We start from the raw sequence: 19,450 nt of genomic DNA, 5'->3' as shown, positions 1-19,450 counted from the left end.
TATTTTCTGGCGTGGATGTGTCTTCTTCCCCTTTTGGCGGTATGAAAACCGAGAGCGCAGTACTAACCGACAAAGCTAGCAGGATGGCTGCGAGACATTGTTCGACTGTGCCGTCTGTTGAATCTTCTGGTAAATGGATCGGATGTTGGGTGGAGCTGGAACCGTATTTGGGCGTGCCTTTGGGGCGTTGATCAGTGCTTTCAAACTGTTGGGTAACTTGGGCATGTTGTTCTGATTCACTCAAAGTCAAAGTCGGAGAAATTGTGGTTGGAGGAAAGTTGAAGAGGAAAGAGGGCGGGGGATGAACCTATTCATGTTTTGATTCTCGGATTGATGCCTCGGCACTAGAAATGGATACCGATGAGACTTGGTCCCGAGTGGCGCCGATACCCGTCCAATCGAATGTACGGTACCATACATACATACATACATACTCCGTGCATATTATGTACACAGTACATGCATTATTTTACAGTATGCATGGTACAAATACCTACCCCACGCTAAGCTTTCTTCTTGGCCTGGGGAGAAGCAAAGGAAAAGAAAATGCGGGGAAAGAAACCCGTATTCGTTTGTTTACTTCTCCTTTTTCCTTTACTTCGACGCCAAAAATGGCCACCAGGGAGAATCGGTTGTCAAAAGTGGCCTCCGAGAATGACGGTCCACATCTGTCGCATTCCTTTTATATATCTCTCTGTATCTCATACATTTGTCTCATCCTGACTCGCTCTCGAAGAACTTTGATGGTAATCTTACGCCCGTATCACCATGGAGTCCATCAAGCAAAGCACAGAATTGGTTGAAGATGCGAAGCCCACACGACTTACGGGAGAAAATGCTGGCGACATGGCCCAGAAGAGGTTGATCCGGAGTATTCTTTTCAAATTGGATACAAGGTAGCATACATAGAGCCCGGCACCCTAAACCACAGAAGTGCTGAGAAATTGTCTCGACAGGATTCTCCCAATCTTAGCCCTGCTTTTCCTATGTTCTTTCTTGGATCGTACAAATGTCGGCAATGCGAAGATCCTCGGCCTCGAGAGCGACCTCAATATCACTGGTCATCAATATGATATAGGCTTGGCAGTTTTCTATCTGACCTACATATGCAGGTATGTGAAGAGCCAACATCATCGCATGTATATCTATGCGCCACAATTTGTTTGGGCTAACCGGAGCACTGCTGACGCCAGCGAACTCCCGAGTAACCTCATCCTGAAGAAGGCGTCACCGAAAATTTGGCTACCGTTTCTCACTATGGTTTGGGGTATCATCACTATGTGCCTCGGCTTTGTTCGCAATTTTGCGGGGTTTGTGGCTGTCCGTGCTATTCTGGGCATTGCGGAGGGAGGATTACTCCCTGGGATGGTAGGCATGCTCTTCCTTGCCCTTCGTTATACGAGGCTGATACCATTAGGTACTGTATCTATCATTCTTCTACAGACGAGGGGACCTAGCCTTGCGCATTGGATTGTTTTACACCGCTGCGTCGTTATCTGGTGCTTTTGGAGGTATAATTTTCTATGAACTTGATCTCCTCCCTATATTTTCCATGGAACTCACATATGATGATCAATACTAGGGCTTTTAGCTCGTGGATTGGCTGAAATTGGCCCTCGGGGCGGACTGGAAGGCTGGCGTTGGATTCTGATTATTGAGGGGCTACTGGTAGGCACTGTTATACATGAGAAAGATGGCACTGGCTCGCTTTAACATTAAACAGACATTCTTATGCGGCTGCCTCAGTTATGCTGGCCTTCCAAATAGCTTAGAAACAGCGACGTTTCTGACCCCCGAAGAACGATCCTTTGCACAGGAAAGGATTATGCTTGATAATCCATCCGCACCTCAGACGTACGTTTACCTCTCTGCTCCGTATGACTTGCAGGGTTTGTGCCGGACATGCTACGAATGCGCCCCTCCCCCCCCAAATTATTGATTGATTGATTTCTTTTTTGTTTCCCCCTGTACAAGCAGTTATGCTGATAGGAAAGAAGCTCCTCTGGAGATGAATTGGAGACCCTGAGATGGTCTGAAGTGCGAAGGGGACTGCTAGAACCCCAGATGTGGTTTTCTGCAGCGGCGTATTTTGCCATATTGTCCGGATTATACTCGTTCGGGCTGTTTGTATGTTGGGTTGTTCTACAAACTTTTCCCGGAGATAACTGATCGGAGGCCTGGCCTTATCTAGCTACCTACTATTATTGACGAAAGCGGCTTTACAACTGACCCAAATGCCGTGCAGTTGTGGACGGTGATTCCATATGCTGTCGCAGCTGTCTTAACAGGTAGGTCAAGCAAACCATGGACCACGATCATTATGGGATTAACGAGCAACAGTATTTGTGGCTCTTATCTCGGATCGCTTGAAGCTGCGAGGTCTTATTATGCTTTTCACTCTGCCTATTGCCATTGCTGGGTACGCAGCTATTGCCAATATCCAGTCTGCCAAAGTCAAGTATGGAATGACCTTCCTTATGGCCACTGGCATGTATAGTAGCGTCCCATGTATTCTGGTGTGGAATACAAATAACTCAGCTGGACACTACAAGCGTGCGACAACGTCAGCGATGCAGCTGACGATCGCCAACTGCGGTGGCTTTGTTGCTAGTAAGTTGGCCTAGTTGTGGGCCTCCCAGAAAGCTATGCACTAACGAGCGACTAGCGTTCAACTATCCTGACAAGGACAAACCCCAGTATCACCGTGGTCACACTATCATTCTAGGCCTCCTTGTTTTTGCATGGTTCATGTAAGTACATGCATGCTATGCTTGATCGAGATGACCATTGACGACTAACCTTTCATCGTAGGGTACTTCTCAACATTTTCTATTGTGCCAAGGTCAACAGGGACAAGAAGAAGGGTAAATACGCACAGTACATGGGTTATAATGATGACAGAAACCCTGCGTTTAAGTTGATGTTGTGATGTGAGGAACATCGGACGAACTCCGATAATTTGTACCCATTTTTAAACACATACATATAAAATTATGTACTAAACTGTAAACGACAAGCTCCGCCGTACCGGACAAATTTCTGTGGTATGATTTCGCACCAATTAATGTAGCTCTTGTAGTAAAAAGATTGATCTAGTTGACTGGAGCCATTCCCACAGCCTTGTAGAACTGACCCGCCTACCGGGGAAATGTACGTACGTAGTATTTATAACTCGGCCCAGCTGCCCCCCTCTGGTGGCAGTGTCCCAAACACTCATTGCGCGCGTTTTACTTGAATCAAGGGATGTTGTTGAATATGAAGTCAATCATCTGCCGGGCCCTAGTACTTGCAGCATGCACGACGACTGCCTGGGGTAGCTTGTGCTCTGAAATGTGGTCCGAAGAGACATGCCAGCTCTTTTCAGAATCGATGGACTATTTAGACCGAATATATGACCCGACAGCCGCGTATGTCTTCAGTCCTAGTGCGGCCACAGCTCTGCGGCACGACACAAGGGCGTCCGTCTGGTACGCAGTGGGCTTGTTGGCTCGGGACCAGAATGATGATGTGACGCAGGCGATGGCAATCATCCAGAATGTGATCGAAGCGCAGTTCAAGGACCCTACGGATCAATGGTGGGTCTGTGGTTGAACGTAAAGTGTCGACTGCCTGCTCACCTAGACAGGTATGGGGATTACCCTGTGTACCCTGAGGAACCCACCGTGGGTACTGCGGCGTATCAGTCGAGCTCTATGACACTTGGGATCCCAACTGGAGAGGCTTTATTGGGACGGCCTTTATCATCGCCTTGGAGGAGTTTCCCCATCTGGTCAGCCCCGATTTGACACAACTCATGCTCGAATCCCTTTACAATAGCACCATTGGAGATAGCTACCGAGTGGGAGGAGTCGACGGTGACAATCTGTATCCCTCATATACCAATCCGGTAAGAGACGACTTGGCTTCATGTTGTGCAAAGATTTAGTTTGTCTAATAACCATTGATGAAGGCATTGATGAGAGCCATCGTGAGTGGTTGGACCGGCAAGAGATACGCAGATGCCAACATGACGCTGGCCGGTGAGAATTATGCGAATGAGATTATTGATCTTTTCGACCGAGCCAACACTCTATCGGAATTCAATAGCGCGACGTATACTGGTGTCTCTTTGATTGCGCTGACGATGTGGACAAAGTACGCTGCAGAAAGTTCGGTGATGAAAGCAAAAGGAAAGGAAATGCTGCAAGCGACCTGGAGAAATATTGGTGATTTATATCACGCAGAGCTCAAGAACCTTGCAGGTCCATGGGACCGCTCTTATGGATTCGACATGCAGAAGTATTTCGGAATCATGTCCGCGCACATCTGGACCCTTGTTGGGAAGGAAACCTCACCTGTGATTGACAAGGTATCAGATGCTTACTATTTCCTGGTCTTCTCGAGGCTAACCGACTAGGTTTACATGATGTCTCATAACGCTGACTTTGCCATTTCTCCGCTTGTGGCTATCCTCTCAAGCTTTCATAACTCCTTGGTCCCGGCCACAGCAGTAGATGCTCTAAGGACCTTCCCTGGGGAGCACATGGTCACCACTTCAGCACAGTCAATCCCCTACGACTATTCCACCCGGAACATCAGTGTGTGGTTAGGCGAAAGGATAAGTGTGGGAGCAGAAAGTTTCAATGAGACTGTGATAGGCGGGCCGGCTATGAATCCGTCTACATTCAACTCGGCGGTGGTCCAGTGGGATACTGGAGCTGGAATTGGTTGGATTACAGTATGCGCCCCCTTCCCTACTCGAGGAGGCACCAAAGGACTCCTACCTAATATCTTATAGTTATATGCAACAGAGAAGGCTGTCGACGCAGTCGTGGGTCCGGGTTATCTTAACCTAACCTATCCCCAGGGAACTCCAGACTCCCAGTTCCAATTCTTAGTCTCTCCGTTTACCCAAAAGAAGGATGTCGCAGGCTGGGAAGATCTTGTAGGATTAGATGTCAGAGTGTCTGGCACTTTTGACCCGAAGCTGAGGGTATCATACAGTGCAAGCGATGCTACCATCAAGTATGTTGCCTGACCACTTGGACTTGACCCACGGAGGCTAACATACCCCCAGTGACTTCATGTACTGGAATCTCACGTACTCGATGCCAGTGAATAGTACTGCGATTCCAAATATATTGTTGGAGGTGAATTTGGCGTGACTGGTTACTTACAATCAGGAAACAAACTGAGACGGCTGATTCAGAAGGTCACATTCATTGAGAGATTGTAATTGGGGTCTGTTGGGAGAACTTTTCTAGCAAAACATTAGTAACCTAGATACAGTCATGTTTCTGGGCTTGCTGCGATAATGCTGGTCTGAATGTGTAGGACAAAAATCAATACAATGCACTTTCCCAACTATACCTCCGTCTTCTGCTGCCTTTTACTGCGGACATAAGCTGTCGCACTCATCAAAATGCATAGTCGCATCGACACACCCACCAATGCGAGGCCTTCAGCTCAAGTGTGACTCAAGCACTTTCGCTATCTGGAGCAGATCTCGGGCGACGGACTGGCTCCGTCCCGGCAAAACTGAGTAGCATGCCGATATCGTAGACGGCCTTCAAAATACCCGCAAGGGTAAAGGAAAGACCAAACAGACCATGATTCGATAGCACCCCGGTGATAAGTGGCCCTAGACTCTGACTGCCTGTCTTGACCACATTGACGGCACCCATGATGGCGGTGCGCTTGTCCGAGGGAAGCGCCGCAGCGAGGAAAGCCGAGCGCGGTGCCACATCCATGTTCTGGGTACAGGCTCGGAGCACCAAGAAGGTCAGGGCTAGAGGTAATATGTTCGGAACCGGAATAAGAGCCAGACAGATGGCTGAAGGGAGATGGGTGAAGACCATCGTCTGTACCTCATGATTAGCTTTGGTACCTTCCACATAATATTCCTGTACTATGTCCCTACCTTGACATTGCCAATGCGCTTGGCAATGGAAGAGGCGACCAACATCGACGCAGCGGAGATAATGCTTGTAGTAAAGAAGATGGAACCGAGCTCACCCTCCGGCAGGGAGAATTTGCGTTTGAAAAAATATGTCATCCACGACCTGCAGCCGTTAGTATGGCTTTCTGCAGCAATTATAAAGCACTGGCACGGCGATCCTATGAGGTACGTACAAAGTTGCCAAGCCCGACGCGAATGAGTCGAGAGCAAATAGAATGAAGAGTCTGACGACCAATGCCACGAGATCCCTGTCACCCAGGAAAGAAAAGAAGCTTGTCTTCTTTGGAGGCTGTTCGCCGCGGGTCCTCTCGCCCAGGAGAGGCTGGGTCTCACCGTTCTCGCCTTGCTGATCTTGTCGCTCAGCAGGTTTTTGTTTCTCTGCCTCCACGTGGTGACTTAAGGCAGCAGCGAGAATGCATTTGAGAGCACCAATAGCTGCGTACGCAAAAAAGATTACCTGGCAAGCAGCAATGAATTGCCACCCCCGTTTAACCTGTAAGAGATTGATGGCCCACCCGCAGGCCATCATGCCCAGGGCCGTGCCTGCGGTGCCGATCAGAGAATACCAGGCGAATATATCGCTCAGGGATTCGTGAGGCGTAAGATGAGCCAGGGTGGACTCTTCAACGGCTCGGAAGGGCCCAATTTCATTTCCACTGTTGGCCAGGTAAGCGAATCTATATATAAAGCACTCGAACGAATTCTCAAGGCTTACCTTGGCTGATCACCCCAAGAACTGCTGCTGCCAGAAGAATCCAGAAATTGTCGAATACAGCGAAAATGACACCACTGCCTACCATCAAAGCTGAGCCTAGTAGCAGAACAGCTTTGCGGCCCATCGCATCTGCGAAAAGGGTCAGGAAGAAGCTAATGACCACATCGCCGACCAGAGTTAAGGTCATGAAGAGACCAATTTGGGCATCGGATATGTTTAACGAGGATAGGTACGAGGCTAAGATGAGCGTCGAGCCACCATAAGCAAACAACCGAACAAATCGCTGGGCGCAAAGCAATTTCACATCTAGCGAGGATTTCCAGAGGGAGAGCAGTCCCAATTCATGGAGGATTTTTGTGGGTAGTCGAACCCGATTTGGGGACGAATCTCTGGACATGGTGGAGGAGATTTGACGATGATGCTCTCACACACACGCTCTTTCACGTAAAAGACGGTAAAATCCCGACAAACTAGGCTGCCTAGAAGGAAGGCAGTTATATCGGCCTAGTGAAATGAAGGCCCGTTCGGTAGTTTAGTAAGTTCTTGGCATGATAGGAATAAATGGAGCACTTAATGAACGAGCATAACGATCATGACTAATCTCTTGCTTCCATGCACAACAGAGCAGTAGTTATAGTACGTGTGGAATACGTATTCTTTGAGTCTTTTCAGTAGAGTCATGCATGACTAGGCAATGACCTCCAGATTTGTCTGGGAGAACGTCATAAAAAAACATAGAAAAAATAACAATCCGGGGAAGGATTAATGACTAACTACGATGACTGCGCTTCTGGTGCCCTAACCCAGACCACTTTATACCATAACAAATGCATTCTAGAAGACCAAGAAAAGGAAAAAAAAAATAAAAAATAAAGGGGGTTTGTGTTACTCGGCAGCCTTGGCCAATGAAGGAATTATGACAAGAAGCAAAAATATCCTGAGCGCGACCCTTGGAAACTGTTCCTCGTCAAATCATGACCCTAAGTGACGAAATCCAAGGTAATTAATTTATCCTCGCTACTAGACTTTAATCTCTCTTCTCTCCCAGAGCCTCAACTCTTCTACATACCCATTTCTACCTTATCTTATTCGCGTTCTTTCCACCCGCCCCCTTACTTCAACTAATACTTGCGTCCGCACTGTACAAAACGATGGCGTCGAAGACCACCGTGAGTCCCTCGGCTCTCTATCTTATGTTCGGGAGCTTCTGCCTGGGTAAGACGGCCGATATGTCGGCTTTCAATAACCCCAGTCATGGGCCGCCGGCCGCAGATTTTGCTGCAGCAGACTCGCTGCCGGTCTCAGTCCTTCAGGCAGCAGCTGCAGCAGCTAGCGTAGTTCCGAAGGATGCAACATACCCCTTTAGCCTGGGTAGCTCGGAAAAGTCTACCATACACAGCGACTGGGTATCCTTCAAAGAGGTGTGTTGAATCGAAGAGCCTCGCCCCAGTAGACTCACTGTTGACCTCCTGAACTCTAGGGTGCTGCTTTGTCCTGGGTAGCTGATATGGACGTGGATTGCGATGGAGTTAACCATAAATGCGAGGTAATTGGCAAGCCGTCTGTGACACATTTACATCCTCTGATATGCTTCTTCCAGGGAAACCAAGATGGCCAGCCCCAGACAAATTGGGGGGCTCTGTCTGCATATGCAGTGCCTTACATCGTGATCCCCGATAGGTTCCTAGCTGCAAATAAGGATATTCTGCCAGGAAATAATATTGCGGCTGTGATTTGGTATGTTCCCCCTCCCTTGTACCAATACCCATCTAACCGGCGATTCTCAGTAATGGAAAGATGTACTATGGGATCCTCGGCGACTCTAATGGGGATGACCCCCAAATTACCGGTGAAGCGTCATGGCTGATGGCGAAGACATGCTTCCCCAACGATAATCTCCAGGGAAACAATGCCCATTCGTCTAAAGATGTTACTTGTAAGTGTTCTTGCCGGCTAAACCTCCCAAAGAAGGAGCTGCTCACGAACTGTAAAGATATTCTTTTCACTGGCGAACGTGCTGTTCTCCCTGATAACGTCATGGACAAGACGTATATCACAGATTTCGACACCCTGAGAACTATGGGCGACAAGCTTGCCAGGGCTCTTGCCTCGAACTTGGGCACGCCAAATTCAACCGAATCCGAATCCGAATCCGCATCTGCAGCTGCAAGCTTATGGGCTGGACGGGAAGGTGCGTATCATTCTACAAAGGAACTTTGAGGAGCACTGTCTAACTCCTGCCAGGCCCAGTGATGATGATTGCTGTGTTATTCTGCACGGCAGTGGTCATGTTGGCTTTGTGATACATGGATGACAATGGTGACGAGAAATAACCATGAAGGTGAGCTCTAACATCCTCTTCCCCCCCCTTTCTGGTCATTTCCTAACCCTCTCCAGGTGAAGCGATTTTGAATATATCTTGTTGGAATGCGATGGCTGCTTGGTATAGGGATACTTCTGATTGTGACTTTTTATCTTGGGATTTCAGTCTCGGGCATGTTGTAGGGTGAGAGCAACTTGGAGGATTTGTTATATGCTGGGATTCATTAAACAGTTGTTTTTGCATGAAGGCACAGAATGTGTCTCTTTTACCATATGTATACCCGGAAGTTCATGGTGATACTGTACTGGTGTGGACACTTGGGAAAATCTACAAACGATATCTTATCAGATTTAAATCCAGGAAAGTGGATCCTCGTATTTTTCGATCCCCCGCTTTTTTGATGCTTGAAAATAGGCAAGTCATTCCGTAGCCCCGACTCCAACCGGTCTCGCATGCGCAACAACTCTGGGATATCTTTCCCAATGATCACAATTCTAGGCGACGGATCGAGGTAACCTGCCTGCGCCCTGTCTGCCCATTTTGCCATGTCAACAACCCGACCTAGGTCTCTAGGAGGCTGTGCCACATGCCGTAGCCGTCATGTGAAATGTGACGAAACTCGTCCCTCGTGCTTAGTGTGTCGAAATTTGGGCCTGACCTGTGAAAAGTACGAGATTAGGCTCGTGTTTGATGTAATTGACACGCAAGGTTCACGATGCCGTCGGCCTTTGTTCACCGAAGACATGCGGCAGAGGATGAGTGAACAGCTGGTAGACAGTGTGAATCCAGACGACGCAGCCACTTTGTTGCTTCAGATTGATGATCGTTGTGAAGAACAGGAGCAGCATCCTGATGGCCATTTCCATACCTGCCTTGGGCCATTTGGTGCCTTTCGCACACCTCAGTCAGAGCTTAAGCCTACGGACGCGCTGGCATGCCCTCCCATGACGTCCCCTCCATTTCAGCAGGTTCCTATCGCGGATGACTTCAATACGGCGTTTGAGGATGCTTTGATCCATGACCCTCTGATGGAATGTCTTTTTGGGGGAATAGATGTAAATCCCGCAGGCGACTTCCAAATGGAAAGCTTCTTCAACACCACTGGGATAGAAAATCACGATCGTTCATCACAGCAGCCTGGGACTGAGGGCTCAGAAATGTTGATGGGACTGTCATCATTGTCCCAAAATATCCAGTACACACCGACTGTTCCCAATCTGGCTCCTCCGGATGCGCCTTTTCTATTATCAGTATATAAAAACCAGGTGATCAGATTATTCTCCCCGGTCCAATCCAGGAAGTCTCCCTGGCAGATTCTGCATGTGCCGAGTGCCATGGGAACTTTCGCTCAATTGACCATGGGGGAGCAACCAGGTAATGCACAGTTGTGTATCTTCTATGCAATTCTAGCTACTGGTGCTTACATGCAGCGCGCAATTTCAACATCGCAAGGGCATCGTGAATACTGGCAAAAGCAATCAGAGTCATATGCTGTTTCCGCGCAGAACTATCTCAAGATGGCGCTTCGAGATATGTCAATTACCCTGAAAAGGAGTAAATACAAAGACATCCTCATCGCCTTGATGTGTATGAATACCGTCTTCGTAAGTGACCAAATATCTCATGGGTATCTCTTCTGATATAGAAGTAAATAGATGGAAATCCTTGTGGGCCAAGACTGACCAATTGCTTGGAAATAAACAGGCATATCAGGGCAACGAAGATCGCATTAGGAGATGCCTGTTGGATTGCGAAAATTGGATTCGCTTCCGCGGTATACCCAAGACACGGAAATCACGGAAAGTGCGACTGTTACATCACTGCTATGTGTATCTCCGCATCTTCTACGAGAGCACATCAGTGTCGCACGTAAGGGGATCTAGTGTACAACAAGAAATGGATGCGTCGCCCGATACCGTTACGTCCGTGGCTTCTAGTCGCTCTTTTCGCCTTCGACAATGGGAAGGCCGACTCGATCAGAGAATGAATGAACTGAAAGAACAGCATCTGGGCGAGAATGACATTCACCTTGAGATTCCCGGTCGATGGGATTCTACAATGTACCCTCATGCGTTTGCTATGCCAGAGACTCTTTTATTCTTATTGTCTCAAGTGACGCGCCTCGGGAATGAGCGAGACATGTCCGATCTAGACGGTGGGTCAAGTATCCTGGACTTTAGACAGTTTTCTTCGCGAGCGCGTAGTCTCGAACGGTATATATGCACATGGAGACCTCCTTCCACCCCTTTCCACGGCGAAGACGATGAAGACGACTTGAATAATAATAATGGTGACTTCCAGACCAACTCTACACTGAGCAATCATATGGTTCTTGCTCTGCACAAAGCATTGCTGATCTTCTTCTACCGGCGAATATACGACGTGGATCCAACGATACTGCAAGATAAGGTCTGGCAGATTCAAGACTCTCTGTCGCGATGTGATTGCGGCGATATCCCTACCGCCCCTCTGCTATGGGCTGCATTTGTCGCAGCATGTGAAGCGCTTGACCCGGCCCTACGAGACTGGTTCACAAATTGGTTTAATAGGTCGTTCAAGGCAAGTGGGTTACAGAACTTCAAGTTCGCCCTGAATATAGCCACGCAAGTGTGGGAAAAGCAAGGGCAATCCTTGAGTAGTGATAATAGTACTAGCTGGGCGCAGGTTATGCGGGACAGCGGCTTGAGTATGTTTTATGTTTGAGAGATTGGAGAAAAAAAGGAAAGAAAGAGAGACATATAATCAGGATGCTCGTTTTCTGGAAAGCATCAGCCGTTTCAGGAGGAGAATGGCCAGACTACTCTATTTGCCTAGGGGCAGAGCCCAAATGTGAGCCCATCCATGAGCATTGTCATACTCACCTCTGAATATGGCTAACTACATCAAGCTAATGGAAGAGATTCCAGCCCAGATGGAAGCTGTCCGAAACAGCAGCAGAATAGAAAGGTTGCATGGAAGGGGCTGTCCGAGTGGTGAGACAGGAGCCTCGGACGTACTGGGTGGCCTCAGCAAGCCCTGGACAAGCCACTTATGGCGGAAGAAACGATGAATATAGCGTTGAAGGTCCTGAAGGAATGATTTAAATTACCTGCTTCAAGAGGAAGCTGGACACACCGCATAGGCGTATATACCATTGAAGCGATAAACAACGTATTTTTTGCATGCGATACCACCACAACTTTGATATGATCCTGCTACGAGTTTGTGAACGGCTACTCACGATCTGCGACTATTCTGACTGATTTGTGAAAGAAGTAAGCTAGCTATTGTGGTATAGTTGTATCACCTAACGTCATCTCAGGATGTAATGGGATGACTCCTACAATAAACACAACAGGAGATCAAAGTTGGCTAGGTCCATCTCACACTTAGATTGAAGAATTACCACGCGCCTCTATTATATACTATAGAGGTCTGTAATGCATCTGTAATGGATGCCCAAGCGAGCGTCTAGGACGCCCCAAAGTCTTTAGCGGTTCCATGTAATCCTGCTGATGGAAGTGAATGATGTGCTAATGAATGTACCACGGTGATTTACCAGGTGGTGATACAGTGACACCCGACATGTGAGAAGGAACGAAAACATCATATCCCTAATATTGTCAGCCCGGGAGCGCTCAGACACCTCTTGTTTAGACTTGTCGATTTACGCAAGAATAGCATGGCAGGCGAAGTTCAGCTGCCCCAGACGCTTCCGGCGCGCCGCAAAAACACAATACCGGATACATGCGACACCATCAGCAGCAACAAGGAGTCTACTGAGAATGTGAAATCGGAGTGCGAAGACACCCCTCAAGTACCCGCTCGCTCCGGCTCTGATGGTGAACAAACCTATCCAGATATGAGTGACATGAGTGAGACAGAGGGCTGCTGGGACTATTCGGAGGAGTTTTGTACAGAATCGGACGAGCCACGCCCTATTTGGGAACGTACGTATCTTGAATGCTATCTCGCACTGGCCGCGGCGACTGATATACTCAGTAGCTGAACGTCGCTATGACTGGGCTGACGATGATGAAGATTGGATTGTCGATGAATTAGCAATATGGAAAGTACAGCAGAAAGAAGAGAACGGATGCCCTTCACGGCAGGGAGCTGAAGAGCAACAGCCATTGCAGCAAGGGGAGGCTAAGAGCGATGTTAACAAAAATGTATCAAATTGAGGTTTACCATAGACATCGCTGCTAGCTTTCCTAGTTTCTTGCTACGAGGCCTCATCGCAGCAAAATTTGATAGTCACTCGGAAGTATCTCCTATAGTCTTTTGTTTACAGTGATCTAATTAGCCGCTAAGGGTGATTATGCTGGCGTTAGCCGGGATTTAGAATCCCATCTCAGCCATGTTGGCAATCGCGTAGCGCTCTATTATAAGTACAATAGCTTGACTCCATATATTCTCATATCTATCTATACAGGTGGATGTTTTATACATTTGAATCTAACTCATGAACCCTCTAGGTAAGATCAGAAACAACATATATTTCAACTTCGACAACGTGAGATGGATGCTCTTCTTTCTTGGAGGCCATCTCGTCAAGCTTGGCGTCTATGAATTTGGAACACCATCTCCGACCTGTTTTCCAGTGGGATATTCACCAAAACAAGCCTCCTGGTACTTGGCATTCTCCTTCAGAGTCGGGACGCCGCTCAAGAACCCATCGACCGCACAGAAACCATTTTGAGAATCCTCACATCCGACAAGTCCATCCAGAGGGAGTGGGGCATTGTTAAGCGTAAAGCGGATGTATTTCTTTGTGTCGCGCACGGAGTCTAGGCGCGGGTTGACATAGAGGATTGGATCCAAAGAGTCAAAAGAAACATTGCTGGGGCACGTCCAGACCTCCGACATGAATCGGGCACCGAACGGAGTCAGGTCATTGAGGGCAAATGTTCGGTTGGAGGGTGCGTGGTCTACATTGATTGGAAGACCATGAGGACCGTACTTGAAATGCTCAAGGCCGAGAGCGGAAATAACCGAGAGAAGGATATCATCGTGGGACATATCCATATAGAACGGCTGGTTCATGGGGAACTGGGCGGTGTTGTCATCGTAGGTAGAGTTGATGCTGGTGTCGCTAGAGTGGATCAGTTTGCCCTCGAGCCTGGCTGCGAGCTCTAAGACGTAGCCGATGCCTTGGGCACGACCAGTGGGGGAGCCGAATGCAAAGTTGCCGTAGTACTGGATGTCGACATTATACGCAAAGTCCTTCCACTCTTGCTCGGTGAACAGGGAGCAGAAGAACGAGCCCCCGAGACTTGTGTTTTCATAGACACAAAGGTTTTGCATTGCGAGCACATCGTAGGCCGTTAGATTGAAGTCTTTGGGAAGGTAACTGGCCAGTCTGGAGAGAGCATTCTTGGTGTATCGAGGAATGAACACCTGGGCAGACTCATCGCTGGTTCGGAGCAAGTCAGCTAGCCTATCCAGAATTGCGCTCTACGGAGACAGCAGATTGTGAGAGTTACTCACCCGGCAGTCTTGTCACCTGGACAAGAAACATAAGAAGCCAGAGTATTATTGAAATAATCGGTTTCCTCTGGAATAACAACCAAATCATATTGGTCATAAGAGCTATTGGCACCACTGTTGCCAAAGAAACCACCTATCCCCGCTCGTTAGATGAAATGGCTTCGATCTTGGGGATGATTGAAAAATCTTACTGAGCCACCAGCGGGCACTTTCCAGAATACGCCCCTGATCAGTGGTACGGAATACAGGCTTCGGTCGTGCTGTACCGTTGGGATAAACGTTCAGGGACTCGTTCCAGGCTGCCACATTATCACGATCAGGGCGGTACAACAGCCTTCCGTACTTGATCCAAAAGTCGGCACCGGATGCATCTTCCGTGGCAGCACCGTTTTCCATCAACGTATTTTCTCCAACCACATACTCCCAGTCGTTTAAGAACTTCAGAGGGCCTTTAGCCACGGTCTTTCCTGGCTTGGCCTTGGTATAATTGACCAATTTGGAGGCAAAATCTGCCATGCCTCTCCCATCTAAGAGATTGCTGGTAGGAAACCGCTCGGCGTGGCGATGGAGCACATGGACTTGTGACAACTCACAGCCCTGCGGCGTGCCCTTGGGAACTCCGAAGCATCGGCATCCTTGTAGGGACTCAAATTGGCCCAGCTTTTGGTCATATCAAAGCCCGAGGCATAAGTAGCACCTGTCGGAGCAGATGCAGGGCCCGACGAACTGGATGAAGCATGGGGTGCAGCAGAACCCACGCTCGCCAAAGCCGTCAGGTATACGCCAAAGGCAAGGTTCTTCATGGCGAGTATATTATAAAGGATCGCCCATCCGAAAAAGGTTGTGAGAAGGGGTGATAGTGGTTATTGCCAAACAACTTGGAAAAGAGCATCTTTTATAACCTTTTTCTCACATTACATGTGATGGCTGCTTTGGTCGGGATCTTCTTTCGTATAGGCCCGCCAACGGCCCAAAGGCACCTTTGCCGATCGATAGATGCCCCGAATATCCCGCATTTTGGTCTCCACCGGTATAACTGTGACTAATATGAATTGGGGTGCCGGGTGGACCGAGGGCGAAGCTTCGTGAGGATACTCTCTGTATCCCATCACGAGAAAGCCACCGATGCCAGAATTTCCACCGCCTTGTCTGTGCCGACAATGAATGCGACGCGGCCGATCTGCTTGGAATGCGGCAGGCACCTACGTTCTCCGAAACGAAAGAATCGGATTCTTGTCTCCGGCTTGTGTCTGGAGAGAGACTGCCAAGGAGTCTCCACATGGGGTAAACGCCATCGGAATTTTGTTCTCCATTCTCCACACTTCTCGTAAGGCAAAAGTAGGTAGGGTTACATCCAAAAGGAATGGGGGAAGAAAAAGCAGGGCGCAAACCAAGGCGCTGTCTGCGTCATTGAACCTGAATTTCTCAAGCTTTGCAACCAATTCCAATGGCTTGACTCTATTCCGCACGAAAAAATCGTTAACATTACTAAATCGCCACTGTAGAGGGAAACATTGCCGAGCAATCTCTTCACATTTTTTTTTAAAGTAGAATTCGCTGCTGGGTCACGTTCTCTTATCTTTCCTCGGCCAACCGGTGGATGGATGAAGTTGCAGGTGATGCCAATAGATCATTTGGATGCACTTCATTTCGACTGGCCGGAGCTGACATTTCACTGACCTCTTTCAAGTTCAGTCGATTGGCTCTTGCATAGCTTCTATAACTTAAGCCATCACGCTTTGGGTTCAATCAGACGACAAATGGAATCGGGGTTTCATGATAGGCATGATGGCGATTTGTAATAGCGACGGTTTTCGATAGGTAGTACCGTTCTATACAGAAGGTGTAATCCCACTCGTTAGTTAACCTTAAGGAACGTAGAAGGCCCTGCATAATGGGTATCTTTCAAGCGGCCTGTTAGCGGCTATTACACGAATCTACCCACCTTGCTATCCATGTTCTTCGTATAGAAAAACCAAAGAGTCGGCCCTTCCACACTATAGGGGCTAAATGTCGTATTCAACTTATTGCAATGATCCTCTTAGTTCCTGGGGCGAAGAGGCTGCTATGAAGCTAGAAAGAACGCCCTTTTTGACAGGCTGCATGCTAGAGATGTTGAGTCTCAAGCCTTACCCAAGGCGCAGCATGTTTATAGTTCCTTGACAATGGGAACCAAACCTTTGTTTCCTCTTTTCTTCTCCAATGTGAAAATTCAGAGGCAACTCCATGATGTCTGCTTGCCTTCTCTAGCCGGCCAATCTGGGCACGATCTTTTACGCACTCAAGGAGTTGTTCTTATGTTTTTGACTGGTTATTGAAAGTATATCAAGTTTTGCGCATCGCAAGCCGCTATGATATGCAGATCGACCCGTCAGATTGTGGGGACTTTCAGATGTGCCATCATATCTGGTCGTATCGAAGCTAGTTAAATAGAGAAGCTGTAAATTCATTGACTAATTTCATGGTATAAACGCGCCCGAGTAATCTCTCCGTAAGTTCATATTGCCTAAAGTTCGCCATGGGGTTGAGCTTGCCGATGCTTTCGTGAGTACCAGGAAAGATAATGAGATCACTTTGGCATGGTGCGTCTGTATTCTATATAGCAATTAAAATCGTATAGTGCCTGGTCATGTCTGATCTATATTATATCATTCAGAGGGATATACTTAAACTTATGAAGCAATACTTCATTCGTTCTTGATGGGTTCCGAATCTGCGTTAATTGGTTCAGCTGGTAGGGTTTTAGTAACGATGGGGAACCTTGGGATAAGGATAGACACATACCATCAAGGAATAGACTGTTTTGTCAGCTTTGCATCCACTTCAGCCTTGTGATATTGCAATTCCATCTCCACGGTCCGTGTGATAACTATAGGCCTCGGGGAATCCGAGTCGTTCTGAATAAGCTCGATGTCATCGTCGAAATAGCGGCCTCTACCATGTTGCCTCGTATTGCGTGTCCCACTAGTTGGAACCCCGGAGGGTTCAGACCCCGTGAAACAGCCTCCAGGGCAATGGCGGTGCAGGAAAGGACGCAGCGAGGGAAGGCAGTCGCAGATAATGACAAGAATAGTTTCCGCATTCCTATCAACACGTTAGAGACGAACCCCTACATCGACCACTAGAGGAAAGCATTACGCCCATAGAATTGGAACTGCCATATGATAGGGATGGTCCCCTCCATAAAGCAAATTATCGACAGTGATTGCGCGAAAGATACTGGTAATAATGGTGCTGCTATAGTCAGCTTTATGGTTCTGTCGAGTTTCGTAGCATGGACCACGAAGTACTCACATGCCACCCAAGAAGAACATCAGAGAAACTCCTAGCTTCTGCCATACCCGCATGTTCAATTTCCAGATCAAAGGTATTGGGGCGATGATCATCAAGAAATCTGTAACAACGTTCAACACGGAACTTGCCAACATGATACTGAGACGGTCCACACAGTGCCCTTCAGTAATTGTCGAGTCCCATGCCTTAGCAACCGGCTGGCAGCCGAACAAATAGAGGAAAACCAATATGGGTGTGGGTATGGTGATGAGGGTCGCGATTCCGTATATGCAACATCTCCATAGCTTCACATGGGGACTCAGGCGATAGTATAGCATGATCAGGCTCAGCTTTGCGACACAGACTAGTGGGATAAACGTCACGACGATTGCTAAAATTACCTTGACCGTGTTAGTGTAGGAAGTCCCGTATCTCCTAGGGGTGGAGTGAATTCTCACCACAGTGAACCTGACCAACTCGCTCTCCGAGAGAGTAGCTTCGTGCTTCCCAAGCCCACCACTACTAAATCCGTCTAGCCTATCATATTAGCTGACATTCCCGGGAGCCATCGTTACAGTTGTAGATAGCTGAAAAGACTTACACAGGGTTAAACCCTGCATGGCAACTGATAACATCTATACTTGCCGTTAGCTGATAGCTTGCTTTGTAGTGCCTTAACTGTCTGTAAAATACTCACCCATGCAATAATCGTGAAGACTAAAAGCTGTCAACATATTACCGTCGATTATTAGCGGCTGGTTCTGGGCTCACCATTATGAATGCCAAACTGTCGGGTGATGAATACACTCGTATAGGTATGCACAACGGATGACAAGGTGCCCGAAATAAGCCCGAAAATCACCAAGGCTTGATTGATCGATTCGAACGCTTCATGGGAGAGACTATCCCGGGCTTGGAGTCGGGTCCATCCCTCCAGTGCAACCGTCCAAGCCATATATTGCAGTGGTGCATCAATCCTTTCGCCCGTAACCTGGCCCCAGTGAGAACTCTGAGTATTTGGCACTCAAATCCCACCAAGTTCACCCAGGGGAATTTACATGCAGGATGACGAGCGTTTACAGAAGTGAAGAAATTTCGGATTGGAATATACCTCATGGGATTGGAGTAATAGGCCATTCCAGGAAAGGAATTTGGCGCTAAAGCACTTCCCTTCTCCAACACCAAATCCTGTAGATCGGTAAGAACCGCTATCAGTAAGCTATTGTTCAACTTTCAGGCCCTTCAAGCTTCATTAATGCTCGCTGGGCCACGTGGGGGTGTTGTTTTCATGACGGCACGCATGTTGAATTGGCCGAGATTTCCCCGGGTGCGGGTTGGATATCCAGCGCAGCGTATGTTAGATATCGATCTAAATAGTAGATGCTGATAGTCTGTGAACGGTCGATCGCACTACTGTCAGGAGCCGATTCCTGTCATGCTGATCTTAATTTTCTACAATCAACCTTGGGCAGAGAGAGAGAGAAGGAAAAAAAGGAAAAAGACGTGAACTACTCCGTACAAGGATTTGATCACGAAATTTTAGTATCTTATGCATCTTCACAGGAATCCTTCGTGGATCAATATGCGACACATTACTAACGATATGCGTGGGTGTTTCAAATTAGAACATGTATACAGTACTAGGGACATCCTTCATGACAACCTAGTCTCTCGAAGAAACAGGTGTCTACCTTATTCTCTTGAAGATCTCGCTTCACCTTATCATCCGGGG

General features: G+C 47.9%; 6 protein-coding genes across 6 annotated transcripts; 3 read left to right on the top strand and 3 right to left on the bottom strand.

Annotated features, from left to right (window-relative positions):
• Window positions 1–768: 768 nt before the first annotated feature.
• On the top strand, window positions 769–2,929 carry ANOM_005544 (putative MFS transporter; the record flags this gene model as incomplete). The annotated part of the gene is made up of 10 exons (XM_015550801.1): window positions 769–896; window positions 957–1,368; window positions 1,418–1,511; window positions 1,583–1,668; window positions 1,724–1,854; window positions 1,995–2,127; window positions 2,192–2,288; window positions 2,341–2,610; window positions 2,666–2,750; window positions 2,812–2,929. 10 exons carry the CDS (start codon window positions 769–771, stop codon window positions 2,927–2,929), a joined length of 1,554 nt encoding a protein of 517 aa, XP_015405649.1.
• Window positions 2,930–3,330: 401 nt separating this feature from the next.
• ANOM_005543 (uncharacterized protein) lies at window positions 3,331–5,144 on the top strand (the record flags this gene model as incomplete). Its single annotated transcript, XM_015550800.1, has 7 exons — window positions 3,331–3,575; window positions 3,626–3,769; window positions 3,817–3,886; window positions 3,950–4,348; window positions 4,397–4,717; window positions 4,778–5,004; window positions 5,057–5,144. The coding sequence occupies 7 exons, from the start codon at window positions 3,331–3,333 to the stop codon at window positions 5,142–5,144; spliced, it is 1,494 nt and encodes a 497-aa protein (XP_015405664.1).
• Window positions 5,145–5,456: 312 nt separating this feature from the next.
• Window positions 5,457–7,050, bottom strand: ANOM_005542 (putative MFS transporter; the record flags this gene model as incomplete). Its single annotated transcript, XM_015550799.1, has 4 exons — window positions 5,457–5,840; window positions 5,900–6,041; window positions 6,112–6,568; window positions 6,654–7,050. The coding sequence occupies 4 exons, from the start codon at window positions 7,048–7,050 to the stop codon at window positions 5,457–5,459; spliced, it is 1,380 nt and encodes a 459-aa protein (XP_015405654.1).
• Window positions 7,051–7,804: 754 nt separating this feature from the next.
• Window positions 7,805–13,139, top strand: ANOM_005541 (uncharacterized protein; the record flags this gene model as incomplete). Its single annotated transcript, XM_015550798.1, has 12 exons — window positions 7,805–8,074; window positions 8,134–8,199; window positions 8,254–8,390; window positions 8,441–8,589; window positions 8,647–8,844; window positions 9,391–9,487; window positions 9,542–10,580; window positions 10,681–11,662; window positions 11,743–11,805; window positions 11,864–11,948; window positions 12,583–12,905; window positions 12,961–13,139. 12 exons carry the CDS (start codon window positions 7,805–7,807, stop codon window positions 13,137–13,139), a joined length of 3,588 nt encoding a protein of 1,195 aa, XP_015405652.1.
• A 382-nt stretch (window positions 13,140–13,521) lies between these two features.
• ANOM_005540 (phytase) lies at window positions 13,522–15,248 on the bottom strand (the record flags this gene model as incomplete). Its single annotated transcript, XM_015550797.1, has 4 exons — window positions 13,522–14,371; window positions 14,446–14,578; window positions 14,637–14,997; window positions 15,039–15,248. The coding sequence occupies 4 exons, from the start codon at window positions 15,246–15,248 to the stop codon at window positions 13,522–13,524; spliced, it is 1,554 nt and encodes a 517-aa protein (XP_015405653.1).
• Window positions 15,249–17,231: 1,983 nt separating this feature from the next.
• On the bottom strand, window positions 17,232–18,673 carry ANOM_005539 (uncharacterized protein; the record flags this gene model as incomplete). Its single annotated transcript, XM_015550796.1, has 7 exons — window positions 17,232–17,529; window positions 17,584–17,679; window positions 17,740–18,119; window positions 18,177–18,250; window positions 18,320–18,353; window positions 18,416–18,435; window positions 18,490–18,673. The coding sequence occupies 7 exons, from the start codon at window positions 18,671–18,673 to the stop codon at window positions 17,232–17,234; spliced, it is 1,086 nt and encodes a 361-aa protein (XP_015405663.1).
• Between the last annotated feature and the right edge of the window lie 777 nt (window positions 18,674–19,450).

This window comes from Aspergillus nomiae (genome assembly GCF_001204775.2).
Source record: "Aspergillus nomiae NRRL 13137 chromosome Unknown contig00191, whole genome shotgun sequence".
Taxonomy (NCBI): Eukaryota; Fungi; Ascomycota; class Eurotiomycetes; order Eurotiales; family Aspergillaceae; genus Aspergillus; species Aspergillus nomiae.
Note: the sequence above shows the minus strand (reverse complement) of the source record. Positions and strands in the feature narration are given on the sequence as shown.